General features: G+C 42.7%; 1 protein-coding gene across 1 annotated transcript; it reads left to right on the top strand.

The window, feature by feature from the left end:
- The first annotated feature begins 5,169 nt into the window (after nucleotides 1–5,169).
- Nucleotides 5,170–10,108, top strand: LOC127670518 (aurora kinase C). Its single transcript, XM_052165048.1, has 8 exons — nucleotides 5,170–5,219; nucleotides 5,900–5,913; nucleotides 6,035–6,077; nucleotides 6,282–6,473; nucleotides 7,173–7,311; nucleotides 7,749–7,897; nucleotides 9,530–9,704; nucleotides 9,938–10,108. The coding sequence occupies exons 3-8, from the start codon at nucleotides 6,055–6,057 to the stop codon at nucleotides 10,106–10,108; spliced, it is 849 nt and encodes a 282-aa protein (XP_052021008.1). The 5' UTR covers nucleotides 5,170–5,219; nucleotides 5,900–5,913; nucleotides 6,035–6,054.
- The last annotated feature ends 4,399 nt before the right edge of the window (nucleotides 10,109–14,507 follow it).

Here is a 14,507-nt window from a genome sequence, read left to right as displayed (position 1 = left end):
AACTCCCATAGAATGACACAGAGATTATATTCATTAATAAGCATCAAGAATTATAGCTGAGCAGATATTCATCTATTCTGAGTCTACTATGATGGCCTGGCCTATTTTCCAGCCACATGCCCTGCTACCTGCCATCTTAGTCTTGCCCTGGATGCTCCTGCTCCATTCATCTCCTCATGGAGACTCCCTCATGACACCCTTCTTGATCTCTCATTCCACCTTCAACCCCTCACTGGGATGGAAAATCCCATTTTATCTCTCCTGCCCAGCTATTGGCTGATTAGATCTTTACCAACTGACCAGGTCAGCTCAGTCAATGGGTTCTCCAGGGAGGGAGCAAGGATTGAAAAGAAAAAGGCCATTAGACAGCACTATAACATGACCCAAGTCAATTCTAAAGCTGAAGGCAGGATTTTTTTTTTTTGCACTGTGCTTTTATATCATTCTAAGTACATACAAAGAATACAACCAGTCCTAAGATATAAACAAAGTAGTTAAGGAACAAACAAAGCACAAACAAAGTTGTCAAGGAACAAACTGATAATCAAAGTAATCAAACAGGCAATAAACAAAGTCTCCATGGTCTCTGGGTCTAGGGGTTTATCAGGATGATCTTCCTAGAAGAGGCCTCAAAAGCCCTCAACAATTAACTAATCAGAGGTGATGGAGAACAATTTTTACACAACATTGAGACAGGAGACGCTTCAACAATTATGACACTGCAAACATCTTATAGCAATTAGGTGTCCTTGCACAGAAATCAGCATTTGAATACACATGTGCCAAACCATCTCATGATGATATAATGCTTGACGCTAGCCTACTTTGCACAGTACAGGGTGTCCCTGGAGTACATGGCAAGACCCAGGCTACAGTGAGATACTCTCTCAAAAAAGCCAAAAAGATAAAACAATGAAAAGATTAAATCTTAAGCAATAAAAAGTAAAACTAGAAGGCTATAGATTTTAACTTTTGCATAGTGACATGTCTTAATATGTCTTAGTTGGCTGGCTGAATAGGGCATGGCTTTAATTCCAGCACTGCGGAGGCAGGTGTGTGTGTTTGTAGTGTGTGTGTGTGTAGGCAGTGTCTCTGAGTTCAAGTCTCTGCAAAGAGAATACAGGGGGAGACACGTGTATTTGCTTTCTTTTCTAGTAGTGGTTTGTTTTATCCCTTAACTGGGGTTGCTCTTCAGAATTTTACTCATATTGTCTAGTCTGAAAAGAAGAGTAAAAGGTCACTGCTCTAGGCCATCAAATTCCTTTAGGAAAGCATTGAACTTTTGTGGAAACAAAATCTTTACTGCTTAGAGAGGGTTAAAAACTTGAATTGGCCTTGTGTTGTGGGAGCACAGGCCTTTGATCCCAGGTCTCTGGAGCAAGGGGCAGGCTGATCTCTAAATTCCAGGCCAGCCTGGTCTACACAAGGATTATCAAAACATCCAGTGCTACACAAGGAACCCTGTGAGTTGGGGAGGTGGCTGAGGGTGAGGCATGGCAAAAAAACAAGAACACTAAACCTCACAAGGTAGGTGGGAGTTTTTTTTTTTTTTTAATTTGTCTTGTAAGAAGGAAGCGAACTGAAGCCTTTTGAATAGAACTTCCATTTTGAATAGGAATCAGATAAAGTTTAAGTTCCCAAAGACCTACCTAGTTACCATCATGTTTGGCAGAAAGAGACAAGTAAGTGGCAACTGACATCCTAGTTTACAAGTTGAGATATAAATGCTGGGCAAGTGGCCCACCATAGTTCAGTAACCCAGCCTATGGGAACAGACAAGATAAGTGAAATGCAAAGACATGTTCCTAAGGAAGTCCCCCATCTCTAAATCTGCCCCTGCTCTGCTTAAGACAGCTCTCTCTATTTTCTGCTTTAAACAGTTCTCCAAGCAGTTCTGTCTTGCTAATCTATAAAAAAAATTCTCTGGATCGGATATCTCTTGTAGATCATAACCGACACTTATTTCATATATCAATCCAGATGTTTACTCCAGGTTTCCTTTTGATTATCCTATGAATCAGCATCTCATGACCCTAGGCCTTTGATTCTTAGGAGACAGTGTAGTGGCTATTCCTTATTGTCAACTTGACTATATCTGGAATGAACTGCAATCCAGCATTGGAAGGCTCACCTATGATCCTAATCTGCAGACTGAGAAATACAAGTTTCTGACCTGGATCTTGGCATGGAGATCTTGGACATAATGGGTATGAATTCCAGAAGATTAAGACAGGGAGATCTCTGAGTTCAAGGTCCTCTGGTATTAAAGGCACAGTGGCACAGGCCTTTAATCTGGTCCACACCCTCAGTTGGAGACCTACATAAGGACATTGGAAAGAGTGAAAACTCACTCTTCATTGCCTGCTTGCCTTGTGGTACTGAGGAACTGCTCGATCTTTGGACTTCCATCCACAGCAGCTGTTTAACATTTGGGGGCAGTTGGACTACAGACTGTAAGTCATCAACAAATTCCCTACCTATGTAGAGATAACCATATGTTCTGTGACTCTAGAGAACCATGACTAATACAGACAGCAAGCACATTTTCTTTTTTAACATTGCAAAAATGATTCAGAGATCTGCCTGCCTCTGTTAAACACAGATGATAAGCTAGCTCGGTGGGACCCTGCCCTGAAATTACCATTTCTACCAAGAGTGGGCCTAACCTTGTTCTGTCCCAGGCCTACCCTAAACTCAGGAATCTGTCTGCCTTTGTAAGCAGGAAAAGCTTAGGGAAGTGATCTCTCCTGCCATCATCACTCTCTGAATTGCTTTATCCCCTTCCTTGGAATCCTCTGACAATTTGTCTCACAGCAAAGCTGCTTTTGTTCTTTTGATTTGTGAAGCCCCTCATGTAATTCATATTGTGTCCTTATATTTTGCATAGTTGAGAAATGTATCTTTGAACTAAGGATTTTAGAGTTCTTTTCTGTCAGGAGCCATAATGGGACAAGCTAATATACTAGCAGGTGATCATCCTGAATTGGCCTGCTTCAGATTATTATATAATCTGCTACAGGTGAGTCCTCACTAAGCAAGGCTATGAGGAATTCATTTTAGGAAAGATTCCTGCTATTAATATACCTTTCCTATTATTATTAAATGTATATAATAATCAATAAGTAATAGCACACCCCTTTGGGGCAGATCTTCTCAGATCCACAGTGATATACTTATAGTGATGCTATGTATACAAATAGATGACTTAAGTTTTAATGATGATCCTACAAGAATTCTTAAAATTATATATGTGATTATTTAGCTGTTTTAAAACAGGACTGCTATTAGGTCCTTTTCTGATAGTCACATCTGCAAGGAGAATTCTGCCAGTCTCCCAAGAATCGCCAATTAATTGCTCCTTAGATGGTAACCCGACTTTCTCCTACTCAGCACATTCCAAGAGGTTGTAAAACAATTAACCAAATGTCATAAAAAGTGAACTAGGATTTATTATAGGTACAAGGACAGAAGACAAAATATTGACTGGGTTTATCTATACAACACGTCTCTAATGACTTAGTTTATAAACTTTAGTTTTAAACTTTCATTGAAATTGTAGAGCTCAGACAGATGATAAATGTTTAGCTAGATAATAGCTCCTAATGGATGTGCATGTAAACATTCTCTTTTGTAACTTCTATTTCAATTAATGATTTGATTTTTGTGTGAACTTGTGATGAACTTTGTAACATGATCATGTATTCTGAAAGATATATAAGTACTGAAGACAAAAGAGAAAGTCTCTCTCTGTCTCTCATTCCCTTTCCCCACCTAGAAGCATATTTCCCTGTCTCCACTTGGGATCTTTCTGCTTTTCCCTCTTAGATAGCTTTCATAGGAAACTTTTTACAACTTAGCAATAAACTATAATCACTTCTATAAGTGTCCCTTTTTCTTCCTGAGACTTCTGACTATCAGGCTGGAAGTTAGAGCTCAGCACTTCCTGCTGAGATAGAACAAAGGTCACATTGCTTAACCCTCCCCTGTTAGGCTACAGGTGTTAATCACCTAACCCAGTAGTCTTTTACCCTGAGAAAGAGCAAGAAAGTTGTTGGGACTCTTCAGAATGTTCACCAGATTCCAGTACAGTTAGAAAGCTAGAAAGCACTGAGACCCTCAGACTTCAAAGCCATCAACAGAGTCCTACTCTGTGCCTCCACCACTACCTTCTCTGGGTCAGGAGGCTCCAGGTACTATTTTCCATAGCCTTAAGTGCTGCCCTGAAGGTTCCAGAATTTGCCATTTTTAGGAGATATTAGCTACACCTCCTCACCTCCCAAACTTGTGCAGTCTCTGATTATCTGGAGTCTTTAGCATTAGTTAACAAGGAGGACAGTCTAGTTAGTTGAAATGAGTGCCTGCTAGTCTTGTCCCAGAGGCAGGAACCATGTCTGGCTGGATCTGCCAAATCCTGATGGGTGGGAATATGGAACTGTAACTTGGCACAGATGTTTATGTCTTCAGGCTTAAATTCTTTCTGTTGATATTCTGGCATGGGCTTGCAATTCAGCTCCCAAGTTTTGTAGCACTGATCACTCGGTAGAGGCCTGACTAAAATAGACTTTTGTCGTCTACTTATGAGTCCCTAAAAGCAGTCAGTTCCCATGAATGTGTTGCTGTCCCCCACTGGTCAGGTTTTCCTGCCTAATTCAAATAAAGATCCTGCATGGCTTGGATTGTTTTGGATTTTCAGTTCCCAATAGTTTGTTCTTCAAGACAGGATTTCTCTGGGTAGATTTGGCTGTGCTGGAACTTGCTCTTTTAGATCAGGCTGGCCTCAAACTCAGAGATGCTGCTTGCCTCCTGAGTGCTGGAATTAGAGGTGTGTGCAGGATTTTTAAAGATTCCTTATTCTAATCAACATAAATTTCATCGTATTTGATAGAGGAGACACATATTTACTGTCCCTTACCATGGGGAATTCCAGGTTGATTGATGGTCCTTTGTACCTGCAAGAACACCTAGTGCTCCTGCTGTTGACCTCAGCAAATGGTACTAACCTTGCAAGAGATTTTAGGTTTCCAGTGTCCTCCTTCTGGCCCCACCCCCACCATCCCAGGCAAGCAGCCTGGGAGAAGCTCTACCTTCTCAGGCATGCCTAGTCTGCATCCCTATGACTTCAGAATGATAACCAATGGTTATCAGCTGGTACCTACTAGTCTCTGCCAAAGCTCAATCTGGAAACCTCTTGAGTGCAGCTGTGCTAGTGAATTACCAGTGTCTGGGTCAAGCTCTCCTGGGGTGGGTGGGACATTCTGGCTGGTTGGGGAGGCCACAGTCAGAGCTTTACCTGCCTACCCTTTTCCAGGATCTGAGCAGCTAGTAGGACTTCAACTTGTCCTCACCTCTTTATAGAGTTCAAGGAGGAGAGTCATCACTGTGGCTTTGGCATCCCACACAAGAGGTATGAAAGCCAGGACCAACCCCAAGGTGGTGGCATATATATAATATTCTCGCAAGGAAGAGAATGACACAGCAGGGTGGGGAAAGTTAGAGGCCACTGGGGTCTGCAGATGGTGTGCATGTGTGTGTGTGTTTGTTCTCTCACACAGTGAAAGCTTCAGCCTTCTCTCTCTGACCCACCATCATTCCCCCTCTCTCCCTCTCCTCTGTTCTCCCTTCTCCCTCTCTTTTCTCATAACCTCTTCCCTCTCTTCTTCTCTCTCCTCTCTCCTTCTCTCTCCTCTCTTCTTCTCTCTTTTACTCTTCTCTCTCTTCTCCTCTCTCAACCCCTCTGTCTTCTTTTCTTGGTCTCTCACTCCATCTCTCCCTCCATTGCAGTCCATTTTCTCCTTCTCCCTTTTCCCTTTCCATTCCATGTTCTCCCCTACAACATTCTTGACTCCCCTTCCCCTCCTCCTATACCTCTACCCTTCCCGTTCTCCCCAGTCCTGATAAGGTGCATATCTTTTGGACAAAGTGGGCCTCAAATTTGCTATGGAGTGCAGGGTGATTTTGAACTCCTGCCTCCTGTGTCTACCTCCCACAGACTAGCATTGCTACTGAACATCACCATGACCATTTTTCCTCTCTCTTTCCTTAGCCACTGGAAAAATGGAGTCCACCACCTCAACCAGGTGAGTGCTTTCCTATGTTTTCTAGAAGAAAGAAAATGGGACTCAGGTGAAGAGTGAGTTGGGCAAGAGGAGCATTGACTACTGCATTCAAAATGCTGTTTTCCCTATGGAATGCCACTGCTCAGGGAATGAGGAAGGAGAGCAGTTGGGGACCCCTAACTCTTCCTAGTCTCTGAGATGAGGTCATCTCTTCCATCTGTTCAGGAAGCATTTTACCATCAATGACTTTGAAATCGGTCGTCCTCTGGGCAGGGGGAAATTTGGCCGTGTATACCTGGCTCGACTCAAGGAAAATCATTTCATTGTGGCCCTCAAAGTCCTCTTCAAGTCTGAGATAGTGAAGGAGAGACTGGAGCACCAACTTCGCAGGGAAGTGGAGATCCAGACACACCTACAGTAAGTGTGGTCTATGTGGAACTCAGAGCTGCCCTTGTCTAGCATTGCTTCCCTTTTGCTGCCCTGACCTGTCTCCTGGGTTTGAACATGCCAGGTTCAAGTGTCTACACAGGTACAAGTCAGAGGCCAGCCTCCAGTTTTGCTCCTCAGGTGATATACATCTCCTGTATTAAAAAGACATTCCTTTGTCCTGAGCACCTGGGAAACAGGAGCATGTAGATCCCTAAATTTGAGGCCCACTTGCTGAGTTCCAGACCAGTCAGGGTTACACAGTGAGAGTCTGCCTCAAAGGTAATTGATTTTATTTTATACCTACTTGTTTGCTTGCTTGCTTATTTTAGTTTTGGTTTTGGTTATTTGGGGACAGGGATTCTCTGTATAACCCTGGATGTCCTGGAATTCACTCTGTAGATCTGGTATGCTGCTCTTGAACTCCCAGATTTGTTGCATCTGGCTTTGGAGTGCTGAGATTAAAGTCTTGCATTGCTCAGCCCCTTTTTTTATTTTATTTAAGTTACAGGGTGTGGTGTCACATGGGCTACATGTGAGGCACAGCACACATGTGGAGGACAACTTGCAGGAATTAGTTTTTTTCCTTCCACATACAGATTCTAGAAATAAAACTCGGGTTGGTAGGCTTGGCAACAAATGTCTCTGCAGTGCTGTCTTGCCTGCCTTGGCCCTTCCTTCCTCCTTCAGGCATCCGAATATCCTTCGCCTGTACAACTACTTCCATGACGACATTCGGGTGTACTTAATTCTGGAATATGCTCCAGGAGGTGAGCTCTATAAGGAGCTTCAGAGAAAACAGAAGTTGACCGAACAGCGTACAGCCACGGTGAGGGGAGCTCTGGGAGCAAGGAAGTACTCAATGATGTCTGTCACTAATCGTGGCTGTCATTATACCCATCCCAAGTCTTCTTGAATTACCATTTTCAGCAGTACTGTGGGATGTGGAATGGGGGAGCATGCAGGCCATAATATGCACATATAGACTTCATGAGATAACTTGGAGAGGACTCCTTTCACCTTTGTGTGGCTTACAGGGATGAAACTCAGGTACCAGGCTTGTACAGCAAGCCCTCTTACACACCAAGACATCTTGCTAGCCTTCATCTCTCTTTTTGTTCCGAGATAGAGGAAATCTTCCTAGATAGCTCAGGCTGAAATTATTGTAAAAAATGAGATTCCATGGCAGTCATAACATTCATGTCTCTTCTAAGTCACAGGGAAACTGAAAGTTTTCTCCTGACCATATTGCTTTGGTTCACACAGATAATAGAGGAGTTGTCAGATGCCTTGACCTATTGCCATGAGAACAAAGTGATTCACAGGGACATCAAACCAGAGAATCTCCTGCTGGGCCTCAGGGGTGAGGTGAAGATCGCAGACTTTGGGTGGTCTGTGCATACCCCCTCTCTCAGGTAGGTTGGATGGGATGGGGGTGGGACCCTCAGAATAGTGAGGCATTTCCCAAGTGAATTCATCTCACAATGAAGATTCAGATATCAACTGTGTCTTGGGACTAATAAGCACCTTTTCCAAATATACACCTTAAAATGCACTTGCAGATGGCAAGAATTAAGTGGTTGGGGTGATGAACTTGGTAGATAAGAGCAGTTCCTTTGTGAGCAAGAAAACCTGACTCTAGATGGAAAAAAATTGCAAATCTCTGGCTATGACTATGGGGAAGATCCTACAAACTGGGCAGTCAGACTAGCAGAAATGACTGGGTTATGTTCCGTGAGACCTTGCCTTAAAGGAATATAGTGGAGAGCTTAATAGACACTGAATGTCCTCCTTTGTCACTGTTAGTATGTGTCTGTGGGCATACACACACACACACACACAAACACACATACACACATACACACACACGCATACACCTAGAGCTTGGCTTTTCTTTCCTAGTATTTATCAGTGTTTAGTGTTTGCCTTTGCCAGTAAGATTCTATGTAAAATTTGCAAGCGTCTCAAGATGGAATTTCTCAATGTTGATGAGCCTATCATTCCTCGGTGCGTCATGAAACACATGCCATTATTATATATGTAATAAATCTTCCTCACTCATTGACTCTGTAGACTGCCTGGCTGCCTTTAAACTTACAGCAATCCTATGATGATATGCTACATGTGATATGCTACACATGACTGAGTAATTTTAAAACATGGACTTAACATACCTTCCCTTACAATATTTACTTCCTCTGAGTTAGTTTAGGTTTTTTTTTTTTTTTTAACTTATGTGGATGTTTTGCCTGCATGAGGGATTTCTGCACCATTTTTCATACCTTGTTCCCTTGGAAGCCAGAAGAGTACATCCAATAGTTATAAGCAGCCACATAGATTCTGAAAATCCATCCAGGGTACTTTAGAAGAACAGACAGTACTCTAAAGCACTGAGTCATCTCTCCTGTCCTGCATTGTGTGACTGACTGGGGGTTCATTCTAGCTTCAAACACACAATGCTCTTCCTGTTGCAACTTTTCCAAATGCCAAAATTAAGAGATATGAGCTTCTATTATATCTATCTGCTTTTCCTGACTCTTAAAGAAAAAGAAAAATCTGTGTTTATTCTCATGTGAGAGTGCAGGCACACATGAGTCATGTTGTATCTTGGGGGGCATCATGTCAGAAGACAGCATCAAGACAATCCCTCACCTTCCACCTTATTTGAGACAGGGTTTTTGTTTGCTGGTTCATACTTGGCTAGCTGATCTAAAGACTTTCTATGATTCTCCTCTGCCTCCCATCTCACTGTAGGAGTTCTAGGACTATAGACATGCACTGGGTTTCATGTGGGTACTGGAGTATAGAACTCAGGTTCTCAGGAATTCCCGCTGCAAGTGCTTTACCTCATGACTAATATCCTATACCCCCTGTGATTCTTCAACCACATTAGCAGTTGGTATATGTGAACAGTTCTCCCTGCCTCAGCCATGCACAGAAGGGGACTCTTCAAGAAGTCCCAGTGTCTAACATTTCCTTGGAAACTAAATATGGAAGATTTCACTCCTGAGCTTATGCACAGTGCTCGCTTTTGTGTCCTGCTCTAGGAGAAAGACAATGTGCGGGACTCTGGACTACTTGCCCCCGGAAATGATAGCGAGGAGAATGTACAATGAGACAGTTGATCTGTGGTGTATTGGGGTGCTCTGCTATGAGCTGCTGGTGGGAAAGCCCCCGTTTGAGAGCAACACCCACAGCGAGACATACAGACGCATTTGCAAGGTATGATGAAAACACACACACACACACACACACACACACACACACACACACACACACTATATTCACCAGGAAGCCAGGCAATGATGGATCCTGGGTGGGCTTTCGGAAATGGAGCATGTACAAAAGAGTATCTACTAATAGGCAAAAGGGTGCCATGAGGAGACTTATAAAACAGGGGGGAGATTACCCAATGAGAATAACTAGATTCTATTTTTCTTCCCCTGGTATATTAGGTGGATTTCAAGTTTCCTTCATCAGTGCCTGCAGGAGCCCAGGACTTGATCTCCAAGCTTCTTAGGTACAATCCCTCAGAGAGGCTGAGCCTGGCCCAGGTCCTGAAGCACCCCTGGGTCAGGGAACACTCTCAAAGGATCCTGCCTCCCTGTTCTCTGATGGCTTCCTGAGCCCTGTCTGTTTTTATTCCTATGTGTTTCTTCAGGAAGCTCTCCAGTCTCGGTTTGTTACTGCATGTGGTTTGCTTATTTTCTCTTTTATGAAGCAAAAATAAATAAAACTGATTAATGTACTATCAGTCTTTTTGCTTGAGTGAGATAGTATGTGGATTGGATGGAAACATTTGTTATACATGAGTGATATGGGTGGATTCCAGGGGCCCACATCAGGTGACTCCCTCTATTGCTCTCCCTCTCATTTTTCGAGAGGCTAGGTCTCTGAACTGAACATGAAACTCACCAAATTGGCTTGGCTGACTGATACCTGAAACAGCGTGATCCTGCTATGTCCAGCTCCCCACACACAGATTCACTAAAGTATGTCCAGCCTGTACCAGTGTGTTGGGGAGCAAACTCAGTCCCCAGTCCTCTGCACATGGACAGAGGCACATCCATGCTCACACATACAAAATACACAATAAATGAAATTGTTGGGAATCAGAGAGCTTGGCTCAACACCCCCGGCTGAGCTTTTTGCACAGATTTCTTGAGAGCAATACATCACGTGGCTTAGCTTGAGTCCTGCCTTCCTGCCTGGTGTGGTACAGACTTCCCAGGTGCCTGATCTATGACTATAATTGTTTTCTCCTGTTCCTTCCCTGGCCTCTAGTATATATATATATATTGCTGGTCTCTCCGTAAAGCTTTGGCATTCTCCTTACAGGATGACACATGTCTGTGTTTTTTGTTAATCCCCCAGGCCTACGCCCAATAGGGCACACTATACACACACACACACACACACACACACACACACACACACACACACTCCAGTCTACATTTTACACAGAATGTCAGTCTCACACAGTCCCCAAATCCTCCTGTGCAGTGTGCATTGTTGTTTGATGGTTCTGAAGCCAAGCCTGGTGACCCATACCTACAACCTTAAGTGTTCAGGAGGCACAGACAAGATAAGTTCAGTTCAAGGACAACCTGGCCAATTTAGCAATTTTTATTATTATTTTAGTACCAAGGCTTAAGTATTTCTTCATAGCAAAGGAAAATGAAGTAACATGCATTCCTTGTTTGAATGGAAATCTTTGATGTTTGAAATATGCACGTTTTACTCCTAATTTCTCCCCTTAAATATCCTTCAGTCATGGAATGACAGTTTACTTTTTTTTGTCCCTTAGATGATCTATAAAAACAGGTTACAAATATGTCTTAGTTAGGGTTCTTACTACTGTGATAAAACACCATGACCAAAAGCAATGTGGGCAGAAAAACACTTATTTGTCTTCTAGGTAGGTAACAGTCAGTCATCAGAGGACGTGGAGTTGGGAACTCAAGACGAGAATCTGGAAGCAGGAACTGAAGCAGAGGCCATGAAGCAATGATGATTGCAGGCTTGTGCCTTATTTCCTTATGGCTTGTTCAACCTTCTTATACAACCCAAACCACATGCTCAGAGGTGGAGGCAGCACCACCCACAGTTGGCTGGAACCTCAGACTGCATCACTAGTTAAAAATACCACACTGGGGTGGAAATGAAGCACAACTTTAACCCCAGGGAGGCAGAGGCAGGTAGATCTGAGTTCAAGTTCAGCCTGGTCTATAGAGAGGGTTCCAGGATAGGCAAGGTTACACGGAGAAATCATGTCTTAAAACCTATAAGTAAAGCCTCACTGACTTACCTACAGGCCAACATGCTAGGGTTTTTTCCTCTGTTGAGATTCCTCTTCCAAAATAGGCCTAGGTTTGTGTCAAGTTGACAAAATTGAGCAGCACTAAAATACTGTTTCCTACTCTGCCCTAGTACAGGTGGTGGAACCTTATGTCTCTGTACAGGGAATACAAACACTCCAATGCTTAACTTTGTGCAGGTCCACTTTCTTGTCTCAAAGGAAGGTCTCACTGCATCACCCAGGCAGCCTTGTCCTTACTATCTTCCTGCCTCATCCTCTAGAAGTTACATCATAGATGGGTAGGACTATATTTAAGTACTAAAGGAACACTCGAGGTTCAATAATTTGCTAGTGGGTAATAATGGCTCAGTGGGTGTGAGCACTTGTTGCAAAAGATAGGGACTTTTGTTCAGATTCTCAACACCCACATGAAAAGTTTATGTGCAATGCAATAACCCCACTACTGTTGATCAGAATGAGCAGAACAACTGGGTCCCAGTTCCAAGTACACTGAGAGATGGTGACTTGGGGATAAAGCAATGATAGAGCAGGCCCCTGCAGTGTCCTTTCTATTCTCTTACATGTAAGCTCATGCATATACACACAAGTTTATGTCTCACATACATTGTTGCACACCTCACAATTGAATAACTTTGACTACATGATCTTGTTTTTTTTGGTAGAGGCCTTATGTAGGCCTGGCTGAACCCTGAAGTCCTGATCCTCATGCTTGGACTTCTCAAGTGCATGCAAGTGCAAAGGCTATTAGCTAATTGTTTTGCTTTTGAGAAAGGATCTCACTATGAAGCTGACTAGCCTGAAACTTGCCATGTAGAATTGGTTGGCCTCAGACTCAGAGAGGTGGCATTAACAACACGCCCTACCATACCAGGCCATAGAGCTAAATTAGAAGGCATGTATGTATGTATGTATGTATGTATGTATGTATGTATGTATTTGCTTGGTTTCATTTGTATGTGTACTACAGCATGAAGGTGCTTGAAGATGGCCAAGAGGATGTTGGTTCCTCTGGAATGGGGTTTAAGATGGTTTTGAGCAATCTGATGTAGGTATAGGATATGGAACCCGGGTCCTTTCCCTTGCAGATAGCAGCCAATGTTCTGAATCACAAAGCCATCTCTCCATTGCACAGCTAAATTGTCAACAGGACGGCCTATGTTTCTTCCTTCGTAGCAATATCAAGAGATGAACCCAAAAAAACTCTTTTAGCTACTGAATCAATATAAGGTATTCACTATCCTCAATTTGGAGACTGTTCAGCATTCTTAGTTATTTGTTTGAAATCGGGTTTACCCATGTAACTCTGGTTGGATGGGAATTCACTGTGTAAATTAGACTAATCTACACATTTTCTGCAATCTTACCCTTAACGTTTAGAGCTCTCTAGGTTATCCAGTATCCTCTTTTGGCTTTCATTTTTTGGTTAGATATTTGCCGTATTTACATTTCCTCATTACCTCTTTGTAAAACCCCTATCTGTCCCCCTCCCTATGCTCATGCCCTCTCCCAAAATTTCTTGACTTGCATTCCAGTATCAGGCCTTCAAAGGACCAATAGCCTCTCCTCTCATTGATGTCTCAGGTGGCCATCTTCTACATATATAGCTGGAGCTATGGATCCCTCCATGCATACTCTTTGGTTGTTGGTTTAGTCCCTGGGAGCTCTAGGGTACTGGTGGTACATGTTAGGAGTGCACACCTCTTCAATTCCTTGGTTCCTGTGTCTAGCTGCTCCATTGGGGTCCATATGCTCAGTCTATTGGTTGGCTATGAGGTGTGGGTATTTTGATCCACTTTCCAGTAAGGATCAAAGTATCCACACTTCGTCTTCCTTCTTCTTGTGCTTCATGTATTCTGAGTTTTATCTTGAGTATTCAGAGCCTTTGGATGAATGCATACTGTCTATGTTCTTTTGTGATTGGGTTACCTCACTAAGGGTATTGTTTCCTTGCTCCATGCATTTGCCTAAGAATTTCTTGAATTCATTGTTTTTAATAGCTGAGTAGTACTCCATTGTGTAAATGTACAACATTTTCTCTATCGTTCCTCTGCTGAGAGACCTGTGTGTTCTCTCCAGCAGCACCCCTCCATGGCCTCTGCATCACTGGCTGGCTCCAGGTTCCTGCTGTTTGAGTTCCTGTCCTGACCTCCTTGAAAGATGACAGTGATGTGGAAATGAGAGCCAAATAACATCCTTTCCTCCCCAAGTTGCTTTTGGATGTGGTCTTTCATTACAGCAGTAGAAACCCTCATGTAACCTCCATGTTCCATTTTATTTGGAACACTTTGAAGCCTCATATTGATATTTTTGTTATTTTACTTTTAAGACACAGGTTTATCTGAAATGAATGAATAATGCCACTAAAATTGCTACATCAGTATGATTTTTTTCCTTGGCAAGATCTGACCAAAATTGTTTTGTGTACTATGTCACAAATCCCATAAAATCTTTTCAACATTTTGGCCTTGACTTAGTCATCTAACTTCTAAAAGGTAAATTATGGGGCAAAATGCTTCAGAGGATAAGATCACTTGATGCTGATTAGAAGACCTGAGTTCCATTCCCAGGAACATGACAGTTCACAACCATCTACAGCTTCAGTTCCAGAGTATCCAATACCCTCTGTGGACCAAGGCATAAACATGATATACATGGATAAAGGCAACTTTTTTTCGATATAGTTTTTTATTTACATTTCAAATGAC

Source organism: Apodemus sylvaticus, chromosome 1 (assembly GCF_947179515.1).
Source record: "Apodemus sylvaticus chromosome 1, mApoSyl1.1, whole genome shotgun sequence".
NCBI lineage: Eukaryota > Metazoa > Chordata > Mammalia > Rodentia > Muridae > Apodemus > Apodemus sylvaticus.
The sequence above is the reverse complement of the archived record's forward strand: the minus strand, read 5'-3'. Positions and strand labels throughout refer to the sequence as shown.